We start from the raw sequence: 22,505 nt of genomic DNA on the forward strand, positions 1-22,505 counted from the left end.
CTGTGCATAGTGACCAGGGAAGGAATTTTGAATCCAAGGTGTTCACTGCCATGTGCAAGTGCCTTGGGATGCAGAAAACCCACACAACTCCACCTCACCCCCAAAGTGATGGCATGGTGGAACGTTTAAACAGGACTCTCGCCCAGCAGTTAGCCATCCTTACAGCAGACCACTGGCCCAACACCCATTTTCTCCTTGTACTCATGGCCAACCAGTCAGGGGTCCAGGATTCGACCATGTGCCCGCCTGCTTAGCTAATGATGGGCAGGGAGCTGAGGACACCTGCAGAACTGGCCTTTGGTTTGCCACCGGACACAACAGCCACACCGTCTGGGCCAGACAGGCAGCTGCAGGACAACATGGAGATGGCACATGCCTTTGCTTGGGACCAACTGCAAGTGGTGTGTTCAGTCCCTGCAGGCACTGAACACACTGCTTTAAGAAAAAAAAATTGGATTGGATGAGACCAAGAGGTTTTTTTTTTTTTTTAATACCACATCAAGTGTTATACTTAGGAAATACAAATTTTTCTTTTCATTGTGATCATGCAAATTCACTGCTGTGCCACAGCCACACCCTGTAAGGTAGCTTGGAACCTTTGGTAACTTTTAATGTTTAATGTTTAGAGATCACGCCAATGTTCTGTACAAGTCTTAATAATGAGTTCAACTCAGTAGTTCACTTGATCTTTGACTAGTTCTTGGTCTGATCACCCTGCCAAGTTAAATCCATGTACTGTAAATGAAACCTTGTACCATTTGCCAATGTGGTGACACTTCGGAGCACAATAGAATAATTTTAGCACAAAATTACTGATATGAAGTACTTTAAAATATGACAGAAATAATAAACAGAGACCAAAATACAAAATGAAAATTTAAATCTTAATATGAAAAGGAAAAACTTGCAATTATGAATGGCATTTAAGACTAGGTGAAAAGTTCCTGGGGTCATGACAAAATGAACTCTGTGATGAAGTAAAGCAGTCAAGTCTTTACTTGCATCTTTTTGACATTGACCAAACTGTTAATATATAATAATATATAACTATAATAATATATAATAATAATATATAAATAATAATAATAATAATAATAATAACAATAATAATAATATAATATAATAATAATATATAATAATAACAGGTTCATTATAATTTCTTTATATATGTATTGTCTTTTGTTATTGCTTTGTTTAGGCCCTTAGCTTTTTCCCCACAGTTTGCATTACCCCACTTTAGTTTCTGATTGTGAACTACTGTCCAATCCAAAGCAACGCTGTCATTAATATGATGCAAGACTCACAAGGTGTGATACTGTAGCCTTTATAAAGTGCCTTACTGTTTGCTCTGTCCTTCTCATTCTCTCCTCAGCCCAGTGAAACATTATGACTTCACTTGCTTTATTTTCTTTGCTTTACTCTGTTTTCAGCTCACTTTTCCACATCACCACTGCAGCTCCACCAACAGCCTCAAAATGCACTCTTCTAAACAGCTTCCAGCCAGGATTTGTGATCCAAGGTGACTATGTCATTGGAGGGATTTTCCCCCTTCATTTTAATCTGAACATGCCAGACCTTAACGGCATCTACAGACCTCCACCAATAAATTGCAGTGGGTGAGTTTCATAGATGATATTGGGAGGATTTTACTTACTTTTAAATGATGTCTAATTTTGCACTTCAAGATGGCGTAGACGGAATTTGTTTATCATCATTAGAGTTTTCAAATAAATAGACTACATTCATCTGTATCGGCCACAGATTTGATCCCAGGGCTTTCCGGTGGGCTCAGATTATGAGACTGGCAGTTGAGGAGATAAACCAGAATCCAGTGCTGTTGCCGAATCACACTCTGGGCTACAAAATCTTTGATTCATGTGGATATCCACTGACAGGACAGAGAGCTGTATTATCGATGCTGAATGGCGTGAGTGAGGAAAACTCTTCTATGTGCACAAATGCCTCGTCATTCCTCGCTGTGATTGGGCCTACTGGATCTGCTCAGTCTATTGTTGTGTCAAGAATCTTGCAGCCATTCAGAATCCCCATGGTAATAGTGACTTTTATTTATGTCAATCATCACAAAAATATGATTATTTTCTCAGTAACATTGCACTTTGCTTTTACACAGATCAGCTACGCTGCTTCATGTGCATGTTTGTCAGACAGACAAAAATATCCAACCTTCTTCAGAGTAATTCCTAGTGATGACTACCAGGTAAAATGTAAAACATGTGGTCAGTTATTGTTTTTGGTCAAAGCTAGACAAATTTACTACAAATTTAGAAATAATTATTACAGCTACCTTAAAGCTATAAAGATATAAACAAGAGGCAATTCTTTAAACACTGAGAAATGCATTTAAATATATAAGTTTTCCTCTTTCTTATATTATGTTAGTGCTCTTTTCAGGTGTGGTCAATATAATAATCTTTGTTGATGTTATAATCTTTATTATTTGTTTGGTGTTTGTTTATATATTTTGCACTTTTTCACTTCTGCTTGTTTTTTCTTATATGTACAGCACTGCTTACATTTTATTTAGATGGAACAATGCTTATACTGTATCTGCCATCCCTGTCAATAATACATCCATATTTCTTTGTTCTGCCAAACTTCCATTCTTTATCGTTTACATAATACATACATGTTGTAGCAGGGCACAAAACCAAATCATTTATGAATATATTGCTTTTCATTTGTGAACGTTTTTTTAATGTCTTTAAAACTCAACTGGGTGAGTTGTTTTCTTCTGTTGATCCCAGGTGAAAGCCATTGCACGGATGCTGGTGCACTTTAACTGGACTTGGGTGGGGCTGCTGCGAGGAGACCATGATTATGGCCGCTTTGCTGCAAAAGGTTTACTGAGAGAATTACAGGAAACCAAAGTATGTGTAGCGTACCAAGAAATTATTCCTCTGCTGTACAATCACCAGGGGGGACTAAGGATAATGAAGGTATGAAAACACTGTGGGCACTGTTGACTTCTACCTTTAAGAGGTCTATATTTATATAGAGCATTTCTACTGTTGATGACCAGTCAAAGCTGCTTTACCCTACAGGTTTTGTCATTCACATATTCACATACATTCAAATATTTACATTGCATCTATGTGGAGCACATTTTTTTGTGTCAAACATCGTTCATACCCATTCACACACTGCTGGTATAGTACTGTGAGGTTAAGTGTCTTGCCCAAAGAACATCAGCATGTTGACTAGCAGGGCAAGAGTGCAAGTATGTGGTGTGCGGTAATGTACCTCAAGTCTGGCATATTACTACAAATATTATTTGTAGTAATATGTTATGCATCCCAGGCTTATAATGAATTATAATTTACTTGTCGTGATTTGAATTGTAACTCTCAGACCATGTATCAATAAAAAAATTTCCTAAGACATGATTTAAATATGTCCACAATGGCTCAGTGCATGTGCTTTCAATCAAAAATGACAAAAGGGTCACAAAACGCGAGACAATGTCCAGAAAATGAAGAGGGTCATAACACGAGGAAGATGAAAAATGTCACACTGAAACTATTTGGGCAGAGCATAAAATCTCAATGGTGGGAACATACAGGGTGTGAAGTCAAGAGACAATTAGTACTAAAATACAACAGGGAGTGATGAATTATTATGAACAAAAATGTGACCTAACTTGGCCAAAAATATTTTCTTCAAAATGAACACCTGAAACATATTAAGGTCTACAGAAATACTAGTTCTTTTTCATAGTGTACATCTGCGTTTTTCTTATTGTCACTCAGTTTTGTTTTGTCTCCTTGTAAAACCCTGTCATCTATATTATCTGACCCTTTGTAAAGGTGATGCGTAGCTCTACTGCAAAAGTGGTGGTGGTATTTGCTGCTGAGGGGGAGATGACACCTTTCTTGAGAGACTATATGACTCAGAACATCACTGGAATACAGTGGGTGGCAAGTGAAGCCTGGGTCACAGCATCAGCCTTTTCAGGGAGAGAGTATTACCCTTACTTAGGAGGAACCATTGGGTTTGGCATCAAAAAAGGTCAAATCTCCAGACTGGGTGACTTCCTGCAGACAGTAAACCCTAAGAGATATCCTGAAAATGTCCTGGTGCATGAGCTGTGGGAGTCTCTATATGGTTGCAGTCCTTTTCTATCCTCTGTCAACCAGATGCCACCCTGCTCAGGGCAGGAGACTCTGTTCGAACATAACTCAGCCTACATGAATACATCCAGCCCAAGAGTTGCCTATAATGTATATAAGGCTGTATATGCCATTGCTCATTCCCTGCACAACCTCCTTCTCTGTCAGCCGGGGAGGGGACCTTTCCAGAACAACTCATGTGCTCAGAGCAACAACATACACCCTTGGCAGGTACTGTATAATCCACTATTTCTTTACCATTACAAACTGTGGGTCAAAGCCTTGTGGTGGGCTTTGTAAGTATTGTAGATGGACCTCAGACCACAAAAATAATCTCCCATTTACTAAAATCATGTAACATACTGTACATATCCATACCCATATCCATATAGTTAAAATTTAAATCTAAATGAAATATATTCATGAATATTTTTAAATTGTTTATTGTTCCATTGTAAACACAGCACTGGACATCTCACTTATGGCAAAGAGTGTCAATCAATGTCAATCAATATTGATTGTGGATTTTTAGGGGCCTTGAAAACTCAAAACTCTGAAGACTGGGAAGCTCTGCAAGACAACATTTTACTGCAAACCTTGTTCAATGCAATTCAGTGTTTAATTTGTTCATTTCCTAATTTTCAAGCTGCAACATTACCTCCAGGAAGTGAACTTTCAGATTGCTGGTGAGGAGGTGGACTTTGATGCCAAGGGTGACTCTGTACCCTATTATGATATTATCAACTGGCAGAGAGGCCCAGAAGGAAACATTGAATTTGTCAATGTGGGTTTGTTTGATGGAACCAAGGCTGTTGGAGAGGAGCTGTTGATCCAGGAGGACGGGATAAAGTGGGCAGGACATCAGAGTGAGGCAAGCTGCTCACACTGTGTTTTTACCTTCATCAGATGCCAACTGTTGAAGTTCTGTAGGTTGAGATGGAGGTAAGTCAGGTAGACAGAACAGACTGGATCTGATACAGGGTCATTTGTTTTCATACACAACGGAGATTCAAAGCCCAGCTGGACTATGATGTGTTTGGTGATTGACTATCCACTGTTGTTTTCCTCATGGATCTTTCTGTATAGAATGTAAGACTGAATGGTTGTTTGTCTCTGTGTGCTGGACTGGTGAGCCCTCCTGGGTCTGACTCTGCCTTTTGTCTTCTGTCAGCTGGGATTGGCTCCAGCTCCCCACGACCTTCATGTGCAGGATAAAGCAGTATACGATGAATCAATCTTTCTTCATGACATTAAATACTTCTGAAAGAGCTCCCATAGATCTAAGGCTAAATATATTTAACAGAACCACAGGTTATGGATTAGCTTATAGGCAGGAACCCAGTCCTCAGTATACACCTTATAATCATGTGACTATCAAAATTGAGAAGGCACACCAGCGTCTGTACTTCCTCAGGAGGCTGAGACGCCCTGGATTGGATTTTTATTTCGTTTGAGGGACAGCAACATCTACTCCTACTGATTTTGATGGCGGGCCTTCTTAGTGCTATCACTTCATGCAGTGCCACGATGTGTCAGAAACTGCCACCGGACTTCCAAGCCAAGGTCGACAATTTCCGTGCATTCCTCCTCACATTTGACATCATAAAAATAAATGTGACTCATAGACTGATGTGACTTATATATGTTTTTTTCCTCTTCATGGCTTATTTTTTGACAGATGCAACTAATACTGCAGTGCGACATGTAGTCTGGAAAATACAGTAAAACTGACTAAAACCTTTTTAAATTTTCCTCAACTACAACTGGATTAAAACTGTCACATATAGAAATGACTAAATATGACTAAAACTAATAAGCATTTTTGTCCAAAAGACTAAAACTAAGACTAAATCTAGAATGGCTTCCAAAAACAACACTGGTTCTGTTGTGATTTAACGATATTTTTGCCCTCAATTAGAGTGAGGTGGGTCTAACACACCTGGTGGAACACAGGTGATGCTCGACCCCTTAAAATGTGTCCTTCTCACCTTACCCTGGCTTACCAGGACGCTGCTCACAAGGAGCTGGAGAAGATGCTGAAAGCCGGCATCATTCAGCTGTCCAATAGCTCATGGGCCTCTGCTGTGGTGATAGTGCCTAAGAAAAATAGCACACGGATGAATCTTTCTTTGTGACTACATAAGGTCACAAAGAAAGATTCATACCCCCTTCCCAGAAATCCTTGGACTTGGTGGGGGGTTCTTCCTGGTTCTCCAAGCTAGACCTCTGGAGTGGGTACTGGCTGATTCCATTGTCCCCAGAGTCTAAACCGAAGACTGTGTTTTGCACCAGAAGAGGGCTATGGCACTTCAAAGTCCTTAGCTTTGGCCTTTGTAATGCCCCGGCCTATTTTGAGAGATTGATGGACAGTATGTTAAATGTGCCTTGTCAGCAGTGTCTTGTGTACCTGGATGACCTATTGATTCATGGGAGGTCCTCTGAGGAGGTGTTGGACTCTATGGAACACGTTTTGGAGAGAGTGGCAGCTGCAGGCCTCAAGTTGCACCCCGACAAGTGCCACTTCCTAAGGAGGGAGGTGGAGTTGCTGGGCCACAAACTGGGCCGATATGGCGTCGACACACTGTAAGGGAAAAAATGGTGCCATCAAGGACTGGCCCACCCCCACTCACCAGACCCAACTTAAAAGGCCCAACAAGAAAGCACCCCTATGGAAAGGGTGGCTGTGCACATTATGGGCCCTTTACCCAGTACGGACCAGGGAAATTGTTATGTTCTATTCTGAAGTGACCTGAAGCCTATGCCATCCCGGACCAGGAGGCTGAGATCGTGGCGACACCTTAGTGGAAGAGATGTTTAGCACGGCTGAGACTGTGCATAGTGACCAGGGAAGGAATTTTGAATCCAAGGTGTTCACTGCCATGTGCGAGTGCCTTGGGATGCAGAAAACCCACACAACTCCACCTCACCCCCAAAGCGATGGCATGGTGGAACGTTTAAACAGGACTCTCGCCCAGCAGTTAGCCATCCTTACAGCAGACCACTGGCCCAACACCCATTTTCTCCTTGTACTCATGGCCAACCAGTCAGGGGTCCAGGATTCGACCATGTGCCCGCCTGCTCAGCTAATGATGGGCAGGGAGCTGAGGACACCTGCAGAACTGGCCTTTGGTTTGCCACCGGACACACAGCCACACCGTCTGGGCCAGACTATGCCAGGCAGCTGCAGGACAGCATGGAGATGGCTTTGCTTGGGACCAATTGCAAGTGGTGTGTTCAGTCCCTGCAGACACTGAAAATAATTGCATTGGACAAGACCAAGAGGTGGGCCACACGGTCGTATAGTGGTTAACACTCTCGCCTTGCAGCAAGAAGACCCGGGTTCGAGCCCCGGTTGCAACAAGGGCCTTTCTGCATGGAGTTTGCATGTTCTCCCCGTGTGTGCGTGGGTTCTCTCCGGGTTCTCCGGCTTCCTCCCACAGTCCAAAAACATGCAATGTTTGGATTAGGTGAATTGGACACTCTAAATTGACTGTAGGAGTGAATGTGAGAGTGAATGGTTGTTTGTCTCTAGCTGTGTGTGGCCCTGCGATGGACTGGCGAACTGCCCAGGGTGTACCCCGCCTATCTCCCGATGTAGCTGAGATTGGCACAGCACCCCCCGCGACCCTCTGTAGATGATGATGATGAAGACCAAGAGGTTTTTTTTTAATACAACATCATGTGTTATACTTAGGAAATACAAATTTTTCTTTTCATTGTGATCATGCAAATTCATTGCTGTGCCACAGCCACACCCTGTAAGGTAGCTTGGAAGTTTTGGTAAATTTTCATGTTCAATGTTTAAAGATCACGCTGATGTTATGTACAAGTTTTTACGAGTTTAACTCAGTAGTTCACTTGATCTTTGACTAGTTCTTGGTCTGAATACCCTGCCAAATTTCATGCATGTACTGTAAATGAAACCTTGTACCATTTGCCAATGTGGTGCCACTTCAGTTTGTACGGAGCACCATGGAATAATTTTAGCACAAAATTACTGATATGAAGTACTTGAAAATATGACAGAAATAATAAACAGGGACAAAAACACCTTAATATGAAAAGGAAAAACTCAAGAGTGAATGTCATTTAAGACTAGGAGAAAAGTTCCTGGGGTCATGACAAAATGAGCTCTGTGATGAAGTAAAGTAGTCAAGTCTTTACTTGCATCTTTTTGACATTGACCAAACTGTTAATAATAATATAATAATAAATAATAATAATAACAGGTTCAATATTATTTATTTGTGTATCGTCTTTTGTTATTGCTTTGTTTAGGGCCTTAGCTTTTTCCCCACAGTTTGCATTACCCGACTTTAGTTTCTGATTGTGAACTACTGTCCAATCCAAAGCAACGCTGTCATAAATATGATGCAAGACTCAGAAGGTGTGATACTGTAGCCTTTATAAAGTGCCTTATTGTTTGCTCTGTCCTTCTCATTCTCTCCTCAGCCCAGTGAAACATTATGACTTCACTTGCTTTATTTTCTTTGCTCTACTCTGTTTTCAGCTCACTTTTCCACATCACCACTGCAGCTCGACCAACAGCCTCAAAATGCACTCTTCTAAACAGCTTCCAGCCAGGATTTGTGATCCAAGGTGACTATGTCATTGGAGGGATTTTCCCCCTTCATTTTAATCTGAACATGCCAGACTTTAACGGCATCTACAGACCTCCACCAATAAATTGCAGTGGGTGAGTTTCATAGATGATATTGGGAGGATTTTACTTACTTTTAAATGATGTCTAATTTTGCACTCTTAATTCAAGATGGAGTAGACTGAATGTGTTTATCATCATTAGTCTTTTCAAATGAATAGACTACATTCATCTGTATCGGCCACAGATTTGATCCCAGGGCTTTCCGGTGGGCTCAGATTATGAGACTGGCAGTTGAGGAGATAAACCAGAATCCATTGCTGTTGTGGAATTACACTCTGGGCTACAAAATCTTTGATTCATGTGGATATCCACTGACAGGACAGAGAGCTGTTTTATCAATGCTGAATGGCGTGAGTGAGGAAAACACTTCTATGTGCACTAATGCCTCGTCATTCCTCGCTGTGATTGGGCCTTCTGGATCTGCTCAGTCTATTGTTGTGTCAAGAATCTTGCAGCCATTCAGGATCCCCATGGTAATAGTGACTTTTATTTATGTCAATCATCACAAAAATATTATTATTTTCTCAGTAACACTGCACTTTGCTTTCATACAGATCAGCTACGCTGCTTCATGTGCATGTTTGTCAGACAGACAAAAATATCCAACCTTCTTCAGAGTAATTCCTAGTGATGACTACCAGGTAAAATGTAAAACATGTGGTCAGTTATTGTTTTTGGTCAAAGCTGAACAAATTTACTACTCTGTCATCAGAAATAATTATTACAGCTACCTTTAAAGCTATAAAGATATAAACTAGAGGCAATTTTTTAAACACTGAGAAATGCATTTAAATATATAAGTTTTCCTCTTTCTTATATGATGTTAGTGCTCTTTTCAGGTTTGGTCATTATCATAATCTTTGTTGATGTTATAATCTTTATTATTGATTTGTTTGTTGATATCTTTTTCACTTTTTCACTTATATATACAGCACTGCTTACATTTTATTTCGATGGAACAATGCTTATGCTGTATGTGCCATCCCTGTCAATAATACATCCATATTTCTTTGTTCTGCCAAACTTCCATTCTTTATCGTTTACATAATACATACATGTTGTAGCAGGGCACAAAACCAAATAATTTATGAAGGTATTGCTTTTTACTTGTGAACGTTTTTTTAATGTCTTTAAAACTAAACTGGGTGAGTTGATTGTTTTTTTTTTGTTGACCCCAGGTGAAAGCCATTGCACGGATGCTGGTGCACTTTAACTGGACTTGGGTGGGGCTGCTGCGAGGAGACCATGATTATGGCCGCTTTGCTGCAAAAGGTTTACTGAGAGAATTACAGGAAACCAAAGTATGTGTAGCGTACCAAGAAATGATTCCTCTGCTGTACAATCACCAGGGGGGACTAAGGATAATGAAGGTATGAAAACACTGTGGGCACTGTTGACTTATACCTTTAAGAGGTCTGTATTTATATAGAGCATTTCTACTGTTGATGACCAGTCAAAGCTGCTTTACCGTACAGTTTTTGTGTCAAACATAGTTCATACGGATTCACACTGCTGGTACAGTACTGTGAGGTTAAGTGTCTTGCCCAAAGAACATCAGCATGTAGACTAGCAGGGCTGCCAAGTTGTGAGCAAACCTTGGAGTGCGAGTTTGTGGTGTGCGGTGGTGTACATCTCGTCTGGCATTTTACTACAAATATTATTTGTAGTAATATTTTATGCATCCCAAGCTTATAATGCATTATAATCTATTTGTCATGATTTGAATTGTAACTCTCAGACCATGTATCAATAAAAATAAATCCTAAGACATGATTTAACTATGTCCACAATGGGTCAGTGCATGTGCTTTCAATCAAAAATGACAAAAGGGTCACAAAACGCGAGACAATGTCCAGAAAATGAAGAGGGTCATAACACGAGGAAGATGAAAAATGTCACACTGAAACTATTTGGGCAGAGCATAAAATCTCAATGGTGACAAAATACAGGGTGTGAAGTCAAGAGACAATTAGTGCTAAAATACAATAGGGAGTGATGAATCATGTAAACAAAAACGTGACCTGACTTGGCCAAAAGAAAATTCTTCAAAATGAACACCTGAAACATACTAAGGTCTGCAGAAATATTAGTTCTTTTTCATAGTGTACATCTGGGTTTTTCTTATTGTCACTCAGTTTTGTTTTGTCTCCTTGTAAAACCCTGTCATCTACATTATCTGACCCTCTGTAAAGGTGATGCGTAGCTCTACTGCAAAAGTGGTGGTGGTATTTGCTGCTGAGGGGGAGATGACACCTTTCTTGAGAGACTACATGACTCAGAACATCACTGGAATACAGTGGGTGGCAAGTGAAGCCTGGATCACAGCATCAGTCTTTTCAGGGAGAGAGTATTACCCTTACTTGGGAGGAACCATTGGGTTTGGCATCAAAAAAGGTCATATCTCCAGACTGGGTGACTTCCTGCAGACAATAAACCCTGAGAGATATCCTAACAATGTCCTGGTGCATGAGCTATGGGAGTCTCTGTATGGTTGCAGTCCTTTTCCATCCTCTGTCACCCAGATGCCACCCTGCTCAGGGCAGGAGACTCTGCTGGAACAGAACTCAGCCTACATGAATACATCCAGCCCTAGAGTAGCCTATAATGTATATAAGGCTGTATATGCCATTGCTCATTCCCTGCACAACCTCCTTCTCTGTCACCCAGGGAGGGGGCCTTTCCAGAACAACTCATGTGCTCAGAGCAACAACATACACCCTTGGCAGGTACTGTATAATCCACTATTTTTTTACCATTACAAACTGCGGGTCAAAGCCTTGTGGTGGGCCTTGTAAGTATTGCAGATGGACCTCAGACCACAATAACATCTCCCATTTACTAAAATCATGTAACATACTGTACATATCCATACCCATATCCATATAATTAAAATATATTTAAATATTAATGAAATATGTTCATGAATATTTTTAAATTGTTTATTGTTCCATTGTAAACACAGCACTGGACTTCTCACTTATGGTGACAAGTGTCAATCAATATTCATTGTGGATTTTTAGGGGCCTTGAAAACTCAAAACTCTGAAGACAGGGAAGCTCTGGAAGACAACATTTTACTGCAAACCTTGTTCAATGCAATTCAGTGTTTAATTTTGTGCATTTCCTAATTTTCAAGCTGCAACACTACCTCCAGGAAGTGAACTTTCAGATTGCTGGTGAGGAGGTGGACTTTGATGCCAAGGGTGACTCTGTACCCTATTATGATATTATTAGTTGGCAAAGAGGCCCAGAAGGAAACATTGAATTTGTCAATGTGGGTTTGTTTGATGGAACCAAGGATGTTGGAGAGGAGCTGTTGATCCAGGAGGACGGAATAATGTGGGCAGGACATCAGAGTGAGGCAAGCTGCTCACACTGTGTTTTTACCTTCATCAGATGCCAACTGTTGAAGTTCTGTAGGTTGAGATGGAGGTAAGTCAGGTGGACAGAACAGACTGGATCTGATACAGGGTCATTTGTTTTCATACACAACAGAGATTCAAAGCCCAGCTGGACTATGATGTGTTTGGTGATTGACTATCCACTGTTGTTTTCCTCATGGATCTTTCTGTATGGAATGTAACCAATGGTTGTTTGTCTCTGTGTGCTGGACTGGTGAGCCCTCCTGGGTCTGACTCTGCCTTTTGTCCTGTCAGCTGGGATTGGCTCCAGCTCCCCGTGACCTTCGTGTGCAGGATAAAGCAGTAGACGATGAATGAATCTTTCTTCATGACATTAAATACTTCCGAAAGAGCTCCCATAGATCTAAGGCTAAATATATTTAACAGAACCACAGGTTATGGATTAGCTTATAGGCAGGAACCCAGTCCTCAGTGTACATCGTATAATCATGTGACTACCAAAAAGTTGTTTGATGACTACCTGCATACGTGTAGTCTAGACTGACATCTTCAGACCAAATCTAACCAACATAAAACTCAAAAAAACTGAGAAACTAGAAGTAACAAATACTTAACTGGCAAGTGGTTATGAGGAATTTTCCATCTCTTAATATATCAACCAATAACATTTAACAATATCAGGTTAAATGTGCTCTCCACTCTAGGTGCCAGTGTCTGTGTGCAGTGCCAGTTGTCTTCCAGGTTTCCGAAAGGCTGTCCGTCGTAGGGAGCCTATCTGTTGCTTTGACTGTGTACCATGTGACAGTGGCAAAATTAGCAATCAGACAAGTGAGTTTGAGCTGAACAATAAAATGTCAAAGCAAATCCATTCTTACGATTGTAGTACAGAAGTAATGCAATACTGAAAATTGTTCATACTTTCTTCCCTTTAGATTCAGTAGATTGTACAATTTGTCCTGAGGACTTCTGGTCAAACAACGACAGAACAGCCTGCATCTCCAAGAAAGTGGAGTACTTGACCTTCGATTCATTGGGAATAGCCCTGACAGTGATGTCTGTGGTGGGCGCCTGCTTCACTCTGGCTGTCTGTGGAGTCTTCTTCTGTCACAGACACACAGCCATCGTCCGTGTGAATAACTCTGAGCTCAGTTTCTTCATACTGTTTGCACTGACTCTGTGTTTCCTGTGTTCTCTCCTTTTTATTGGAAAGCCAACATATTGGTCCTGCATGCTGCGCCACACTGCCTTTAGCATCACATTTTCACTGTGTATTTCCTGCATCCTGGGGAAGACCCTGGTGGTACTGGCTGCATTCACTGCCACCAGGCCAGGGCATAACATCATGAAGTGGCTGGGGCCTAAGCAGCAGAGGACCATCATCTCCAGCTGCACTCTGGTTCAGGTGGTTATCTGTGCTGCTTGGCTCATTGACGTTCCCCCGTTTCCATCCAGAAATACACAATATGAACATTCAAAGATCATACTGGAGTGTAGTGTGGGCTCTAGCCTGGCATTCTGGTGTGTTCTTGGATATATTGGTCTACAGGCCTGTCTGTGCTTTGTATTGGCTTTTATGGCCCGAAAGTTGCCGGGAAACTTCAACGAGGCCAAGTTCATCACATTCAGCATGCTGATCTTCTGTGCTGTGTGGCTAGCATTCATCCCTGCTTATATCAGCTCCCCTGGAAATTATGCAGATGCAGTTGAGTCATTTGCCATCTTGGCCTCCAGCTTTGGCTTATTGTTCTGCCTGTTTGCTCCAAAGAGTTACATTATTTTACTGAAGCCTGAAAAGAATACAAAACAGCACCTGATGGGGAAAGAAAAGAAATGATGAAACACAAATGAACCCAAAGTTATTGAGTCAGTAAGAAGTGGACTCTTACAGTGACCTATTGATTACTAACCATTCAAAAAACATTAATTAATAATTATTCAACGTTGCTTTGATTTTGATAGTTCTTTACAGATATTGATTCTAGTAAAAATGACTGTTATAACCCCAGTGCTTGCTTGGTGTATCTGTGTGGGTATGTCTGTGATGACTCAGTTGGTCATCAGTGGAGGCAATAAAAGGAGTCAGTAGGCACTGGACTCTTTCAGTGACTTATAGATAACTAACCATTTAAAAAAACATGTTTATTAATCAATATTGCTTTGATATTGATATTTTTTTACAGATATTCATGGATGTCAAGAAGATTGAGATAACATGTAACCTTCACAGGATGCTTGCAGTAAAGCAGTGATTACATATGTGTAACAAAATGACATAGAAGTATTGGTTCCTTGTCATTTCTATGGTAGATCATAAACTTTGGTAGACTACAACAAAATAAACAATGCAGTGATATTTCCACCTTTGGCAAAGTCTCCTTCATAGCTGTTGAATATTTGTACCAGCTCTCACCAGTTAATGGAAAGCCCCTTTGCACAGAGCAAGTAAATACTTTGGGAAATACTTTGTATCAGAGTTTGTATAGAGTTGACAGAAATAGTGCAAAAATAGATAAATGGTCTGCATTTATAAAGCACTTCCAGTCTTGATGAATTCTAGCTACTTTACACTACACTGCTGCCACAGCCCTCAGGGGCAATGTGGGGTAAAGTTTCAGTCCATGTAAACTAGCAGAGCTTGGAATTGAACCCACAACCTTCCAGTTACACACAAACATACATATATATATATATATATAGACCTGTGGCTGTTCATGTTCGTATAAGTGATTTATCTGTGTTAACTTTTCGTATCTTGTTTCACATTTATTTATTTCCTTATAGCACCACTGCTCTTAGCACGGATGCAATTACCTAGTGAGATAGAAGATTTCCTTTGATCTGTGAAACGACAGTTCAATATGAGTCACAAACTATGTGATCAGAAGCAACATCCCTACGTGTTTTCTCTGATTGCTTTGGGGGTTTATGATTTTTGTAAAACTGGTTCTTATAGAAGGAGCCAGACACAATTTTTTTCATTAAAAAGTTGTTCAAATGTCAGTGAATAGTCCTCTTAAAAAATAACATATATACAACTGATGGTTATTGTGTCACAGAGATGAAGGAGAAGAAAACATCCATCTCCATCCAGAACTGTAGAGGTCCATTGTTGTTGTGAGGCTGCAGAGATGAAAATGACTTCAGGAGTGCTGTTCAACGACCCAATGACTTAAGACACACCACACACAGCTGAACATGTCAGAGTATAGGGTGGTCTCTGAAGTTTGATACATTTTAGGGTTGTGAGTAAAAGATAATCATAACAGAACTCAACTGAGCTAAAACTCTCCAAGAACTTCCAACTGTACACCGTTTCTAATTTGTAGAATAAAGTGTGAAGTGTGAATAAAGAGTCAATAGTGGGTACATTAATGACTCAATCTGCTATAGTGTTGGATGTTCTGTTCCTTGAATTTCATACTGTAACTACTGTTGGTAATACATTATCCTATACCTGTAGTAACAATACATACATGCCTCTATACAAGTTTTTTTAGCTGAGATAGAAGCAAAGCCTCTGTTCTTTCATATATTTCTGACTGTATACCACTATGTACCAAACTCAACTCAACTCATCACAAGGCCACATATAGAGACAAACAACCATTCACTCCCACGGTCACTTTATAGCATGCAGAACTCCATGCAGAAAGGCCCTTTTTCAAACTGAGGCTTGAACCCAGGTTCTCCCGGTTCAGAGATTTTACTGTTCCCTCAGGGTCAAGGAACTTACTGTTGGGGGCAGTGTAATGACCCCTAAGGAACGTGTGTGTTCCAGTGAGCTGTTCTGTGCACTGTGTCTTTAAGCTAAGGGAGCTATGTGCATGTGTCTGTTATTGTTGCTCTGGTTAGTGAGAGAGAGTTTCTGGTGTGGGTTACGGCCAAAACTTTAGCACATGTTCTTTGTACTTTCTACTTGTTCCATAACCCTCAGAATCTTTTAAGAAATTAAAAAAAAAAAATGATCAAGAGTTTACATAGGTAATCTGAATGTTGTGTTGCATAGTGATCATGCAAATGCACTGCTGTTTGTTTTATTTGTCTTTGTTTTTTTTCTTTGTTTAGGGTGCTTTTACCGCACAGTTTGCATTAACCCACTTTAGTTCCTGATTGTGGACTACTGTCCAATCCAAAGCCACTCTGTCATTAATAAGATGCAAGACTGAGAAGGTGTGATACTGTAGCCTTTATAAAGTGCCTTATCTTTTGCTCTCTCCCTCTCATTCTCTCCTCAGCCCAGTGAAACATTATGACTTCACTGGCTTTATTTTCTTTGCTTTACTCTGTCAGTGTCCTCACTTTAACTGATAGCTCACTTTCCAGCATCACCACTGAAGCTCCACCAGCAGCCTCAAAGTGCACTCTTCTAAACAGCTTCCAGCCAGGATTTGTGGTCCAGGGTGACTATGTCATTGGTGGGATTTTCCCCCTTCATTTTAGTCTGAAAATGCCAGACCTTAATGGCACCTACAGACCACCACCAATAAATTGCAATGGGTGAGTTTCATAGTTGATAGTGGGATGATTATACTTACTTGTTCCTGTAAATTATGTCTTATTTTGCACTCTTAATATAAAATAGACTAGACAGAATGTGTTTATAAACATTAGAGTTTTTATATGAACAGACTACGTTTATCTGTATCAGCCACAGACTTTATCCCAGGGCTTTCCGGTGGGCTCAGACTATGAGACTGGCAGTGGAGGAGATAAACCAAAATCCAGCACTGTTGCCGAATCACACTCTGGGCTACACAATCTTTGATTCATGTGGATATCCACTGACAGGAAAGAGAGCTGTTTTATCGATGCTGAACAGGGTGACTGAAGAAAACTCTTCTATGTGCACAAATGCCTCGTCACTCCTCGCTGTGATTGGCGGTTCTGCATCACCTCAGTCTATTGTTGTTTCAAGAATCCTGCAGCCATTCAGGATCCCCATGGTAAAAGTGACCTTTATTCATGTCAATCATCCCAGAAAATGTATTATTTTCTCAGTAACACTGCACTCTGTTTTTACACAGATCAGCTACACTTCTTCATGTGCATGTTTGTCAGACAGACGAAAATATCCAACCTTCTTCAGAGTAATTCCTAGTGATGACTACCAGGTAAAATGTAAAATGTGTGGTCAGTTATTGTTTTCATCCAAAGCTCAACATATATATTTTTTTAATTATAACTACCTTTAGAGCTTTAAACTATAAAATTCAAACAACAGGTAATATTTGAGAAATCCATTGAGGGTTAAATCCATGGATTTAAATATATAACTTTTTCTCTTTCTAATATTCAGTTTGTCTTCTTTTCTGATTTGGTCATAATAATAATATTATATGGTCTGATGATAATATTTAAATTTGTTATTTATATATGTATTGTTATAATCTTTATTATTGATGTTTGCCAATGTCTTTTCCATTGTTAGTCTTTCTGCTTGTTTCAGAGTCTTAGAAACCACAGCACAGTTTGCATTTTATTAAGATTGAACAATGCTTACATGTGGCGTCCCTAACAAACAAAGGATACAGACATGTTATAACAGGGCACAAAACCAAATAATTTATGAAGATGTTGCTTTCTTTCATCAAGTTTTTGAAACTTTCCTGGTTTGAAACTGAGTTTATTGTCTTTTTCTGTTGAGCCCAGGTAAAAGCCTTTGCACGGCTGCTAGTGCACTTTAACTGGACTTGGGTGGGGCTGCTGCGAGAAGACAATGATTATGGCCGCTTTGCTGCAAAAGGTTTACTGAGCGAATTACAGGAAACCAAAGTATGTGTAGCGTACCAAGAAATGATTCCTCTGCCCTACAATCGCCAGGCGGGACTTAGGATAATGAAGGTATGAAAATGCTGTGTGCACTGTTTACTTCTACCTTTAAGTGGTCTGTATTTAAATACAGTAATTCTAGTCTTGATGACCAGTAAAAGCTGCTTTACACTACAGTTTATGTCATTCAACCCATTCACACCTTTATACATTGCATCTATGTGGAGCACATTTTGTGTCACACATCTTTCATACCCATTCACAGACTGCCAGCACAGTAATGTGATGTGTCTTGCCCAAAGAAACATCAGCATGTAGACTCAGTTGAAAGACTGATAATGTGATAAATAATAACACCCTCTGAAACACTAGGGGCTGGGTAGAGTGGTGATGTGTTCCTATAACAAAATCTAAACAAAAGCTTTTAAAGCGTTAACATATTAACTCATAGAGCCATAAAAGCACATGGACCTCCTTGTCATTAAATCGTCATTAAATTTAGACACACAAAAAACTGTATCTTTGTCTCACTTTCATCCATTTATCTCATCAGGCCCATATTAGATCAATAGATGAATAATGTCACAGGTGAAATTATTGGGGCAGATTAGAAAATGTCAATGGTTGGAAAATTCAGGGTGTGAAGTCAAGAGACAATGTTAGTACCACCATACAACAGGAAATAAGTAAACAAAAACATGACATGACATTGGCAAAAAAAGTATAACCTATAACACCTGAAATATCGCCTTATATTAAGGTCTATAGAAGTACTAGTTAAATTTCACTGTGTACATGAGTTTTTCTCATTGTCACTCAGTTTTGATTATGTCTCTGTGTAAAACCCTGTCATCTACATTATCTGACCCTCTGTAAAGGTGATGCGTAGCTCTACTGCAAAAGTGGTGGTGGTATTTGCAGCTGAGGGGGAGATGACACCTTTCTTGAGAGACTACATGACTCAGAACATCACTGGAATACAGTGGGTGGCAAGTGAAGCCTTGGTCACAGCATCAGTCTTTTCAGGGAGAGAGTATTACCCGTACTTGGGAGGAACCATTGGGTTTGGCGTCAGAAAAGGTCATATCTCCAGACTGGGTGACTTCCTGCAGACAGTAAACCCTAAGAGATATCCTGACAATGTCCTGGTGCATGAGCTGTGGGAGTCTCTGTATGGTTGCAGTTATTTTCCATCCTCTGTCACCCAGATGCCGCCCTGCTCAGGGCAGGAGTCTCTGCTGGAACAGCACTCAGCCTACATGAATACATCCAGCCCTAGAATCGCCTATAATGTATATAAGGCTGTATATGCAATTGCTCATTCCCTGCACAACCTCCTTCTCTGTCAGCCAGGGAGGGGGCCTTTCCAGAACAACTCATGTGCTCAGAGCAACAACATACACCCTTGGCAGGTATGGCATAATCCACTATTGTTTTACTATTACAAACTGTGGGTCAAAGCCCTGTGGTGGGCCTTGTAAGTATTGCTGGGAAAACCAGTGGGAGTTAGGACCAGGACACAGACTTAGAGCTGAGCAACAAACAGGTTTATTTGGTGGAAAAGTTTAGCAGGAGGTGGGCTGAAGATGGCAGTTGGAGGGTAGCGGGCAGGTAGCTGGGAAAGGAGCAGGTCCAGGGAGGCAGCAAGCAGGTTGGAGGATCTTCTGAAACAAGTTCACAGAAGCACTGGGAAGAATCAGTTTGAAAACTTCAGCCTGACGTAGTTTACCACTCATGAACGGAAACGATCTGGCAGCGAGTAGCTTGAAAGCTTGAGTATTTGAGCAGGGACTTGATGAGGTGATTGGCACCAGGTGTGAGCTGCAGCTGCCTGAGCCTGGGACCTGCTCCTAGTGAGAGAGTGACACCACAGGGAGGGAGGGGGAAATTCAGGAAAAAATTAGTCTGCCAGGCATGGATATGACAATTGCAGATGGACCTCAGACCATGATAACAATTTCCCATTTACCAAAGTCATGCAGTATAATGTACATGTGGCAAACATATTTTCTGTGTTGCATCTAAATTTTGACAAAAAAAAATCCAATATCTAAATTAAACATATTTCATTAACATTGAAATATATTTTATGAATATTTTTAAATTGTTTATTGTTCCATTGTAGACACACAAAGATATGTTAATTTCCATGAGATGTGCTCACGTTAACGTTATGTTACATTTGAGTGTTTCATGTAGTGCATTTCTTAATTTTCAAGCTGCAACATTACCTCCAGGAAGTGAACTTTCAGATTGCTGGTGAGATGGTGGACTTTGATGCCAAGGGCGACTCTGTACCCTATTATGATATTATCAACTGGCAGAGAGGCCCAGCAGGAAACATTGAATTTGTCAACGTGGGTTTGTTTGATGGAACCAAGGCTGTTGGAGAGGAGCTGTTGATCCAGGAGGACGGGATAATGTGGGCAGGACATCAGAGTGAGGCAAGCTGCTCACACTGTGTTTTTTCCTTCATCAGATGCCAACTGTTGAAGTTCTGTAGGTTGAGATGGAGGTAAGTCAGGTGGACAGAGCAGACTGAATCTGATATTTATTTTCATACACAACGGAGATTCAAAGCCCAGCTGGACAATGATGTGTTTGGTGACCTACTATCCACTGCTGTTTCCCTCATGGATCTTTCTTGAAGGAATGTAAGCGTGAATGGTTGTTTGTCTCTGTGTGCTGGACTGGTGACCCGTCCTGGGCCTGACTCCGCCTTTTTGTCCCACGTCAGTTGGGATTGGCTCCAGCTCCCCGCGACCTTCATGTGCAGGATAAAGCGGTAGACAATGAATGAGTCTTTCTTCATGACGTTAAATATTTTTGAACAAGCTCTCATAGATCTACAGCTAAATATATTTAACAGAACCACAGGTTATGGAAAAGCTTATGGGAAGGAATCCAGTCCTCAGTGTACACCTTACAACCATGTGACCATCAAAAAGTTGTTTGATGACGACTGGCATACCTGTCGTTTAGACTGACATCTGCAGACCAAATATATCAAACCAACATAAATCTCAAAACACTGTTAGAAGTAACAAATACTTAATTGGAAAGATGGTTTGGAGGAATGTTCCATCTGTGAAAAGATTAACCAATAAAAATTTACCAATATCAGCACATGGTCTTTCCACTCTAGGTGCCAGTATCTGTGTGCAGTGCCAGTTGTCTTCCAGGCTCCCGGAAGGCTGTCCGTCGTGGGGAGCCTATCTGCTGCTTTGACTGTGTACCATGTGACAGTGGCAAAATTAGCAATCAGACAAGTGAGTTTGAGCTGAACAATAAAATGTAAATCCATTCTTACAATTGTAGTACAGAAGAAATGCAATACTGACAATTGTTCATACTTTCTTCCCTTTAGACTCAGTAGATTGTGCAATTTGCCTTGAGGATTTCTGGTCAAACAATGACAGAACAGCATGCATCTCCAAGAAAGTGGAGTACTTGACCTTTGATTCATTGGGAATAGCCCTTACAGTGATGTCTGTGGTGGGCGCCTGCTTCACTCTGGCTGTCTGTGGAGTCTTCTTCTGTCACAGACACACAGCCATCGTCCGTGTGAATAACTCTGAGCTGAGTTTCTTCATACTGTTTGCACTGACTCTGTGTTTCCTGTGTTCTCTGCTTTTCATTGGAAAGCCAACATATTGGTCCTGCATGCTGCGCCACACTGCCTTTAGCATCACATTTTCACTGTGTATTTCCTGCATCCTGGGGAAGACCCTGGTGGTACTGGCTGCATTCACTGCCACCAGGCCAGGGCACAACATCATGAAGTGGCTGGGGCCTAAGCAGCAGAGGACCATCATCTCCAGCTGCACTCTGGTTCAGGTGGTTATCTGTGCTGCTTGGCTCATTGACGTTCCCCCGTTTCCATCCAGAAATACACAATATGAACATTCAAAGATCATACTGGAGTGTAGTGTGGGCTCTAGCCTGGCATTCTGGTGTGTTCTTGGATATATTGGTCTACAGGCCTGTCTGTGCTTTGTATTGGCTTTTATGGCCCGAAAGTTGCCGGGAAACTTCAACGAGGCCAAGTTCATCACATTCAGCATGCTGATCTTCTGTGCTGTGTGGCTGGCATTCATCCCTGCTTATATCAGCTCCCCTGGAAATTATGCAGATGCAGTTGAGTCATTTGCCATCTTGGCCTCCAGCTTTGGCTTATTGTTCTGCCTGTTTGCTCCAAAGAGTTACATTATTTTACTGAAGCCTGAAAAGAATACAAAACAGCACCTGATGGGGAAAGAAAAGAAATGATGAAACACAAATGAACCCAAAGCTATTGAATCAGTAGGAAGTGGACTTATACATTTATTTTAGTGACTTATGGACTAACTAACTATTTAATCAATGTTGTTTTGATATGGATATTTCTTTACATATACTGATTGATGTCAAGAAGATCTAGATAACATGGAACTTTCACAGGATGCTTGCAGAAAAGCAGTTATTATAATACAGTATGTGTAACAAAAAAACGAGAAGGACATATAAATATTGAATCTTGGTCATTTCCATGGTAGATTATAAACTTTGGTAGACTACAACAAAATAAACAATACAGAGATTTTTC

At 40.7% G+C, this 22,505-nt stretch overlaps 2 protein-coding genes across 2 annotated transcripts; both read left to right on the forward strand.

The window, feature by feature from the left end:
• Window positions 1–1,382: 1,382 nt before the first annotated feature.
• LOC122766175 (extracellular calcium-sensing receptor-like) lies at window positions 1,383–14,510 on the forward strand. Its single transcript, XM_044020840.1, has 15 exons — window positions 1,383–1,616; window positions 1,762–2,050; window positions 2,132–2,218; window positions 2,766–2,957; window positions 3,825–4,358; window positions 4,774–4,788; window positions 6,134–6,214; window positions 8,594–8,823; window positions 8,975–9,263; window positions 9,345–9,431; window positions 9,969–10,160; window positions 10,983–11,516; window positions 11,926–12,150; window positions 12,856–12,979; window positions 13,084–14,510. Exons 1-15 carry the CDS (start codon window positions 1,387–1,389, stop codon window positions 13,983–13,985), a joined length of 4,011 nt encoding a protein of 1,336 aa, XP_043876775.1. The 5' UTR covers window positions 1,383–1,386; the 3' UTR covers window positions 13,986–14,510.
• Window positions 14,511–16,533: 2,023 nt separating this feature from the next.
• Window positions 16,534–22,279, forward strand: LOC122765750 (extracellular calcium-sensing receptor-like). Its single transcript, XM_044020151.1, has 8 exons — window positions 16,534–16,648; window positions 16,800–17,094; window positions 17,176–17,262; window positions 17,801–17,992; window positions 18,799–19,332; window positions 20,140–20,364; window positions 21,066–21,189; window positions 21,288–22,279. Exons 1-8 carry the CDS (start codon window positions 16,599–16,601, stop codon window positions 22,187–22,189), a joined length of 2,409 nt encoding a protein of 802 aa, XP_043876086.1. The 5' UTR covers window positions 16,534–16,598; the 3' UTR covers window positions 22,190–22,279.
• Window positions 22,280–22,505: the final 226 nt, after the last annotated feature.

Source organism: Solea senegalensis, linkage group LG3 (genome assembly GCF_019176455.1).
Source record: "Solea senegalensis isolate Sse05_10M linkage group LG3, IFAPA_SoseM_1, whole genome shotgun sequence".
Lineage (NCBI taxonomy): Eukaryota > Metazoa > Chordata > Actinopteri > Pleuronectiformes > Soleidae > Solea > Solea senegalensis.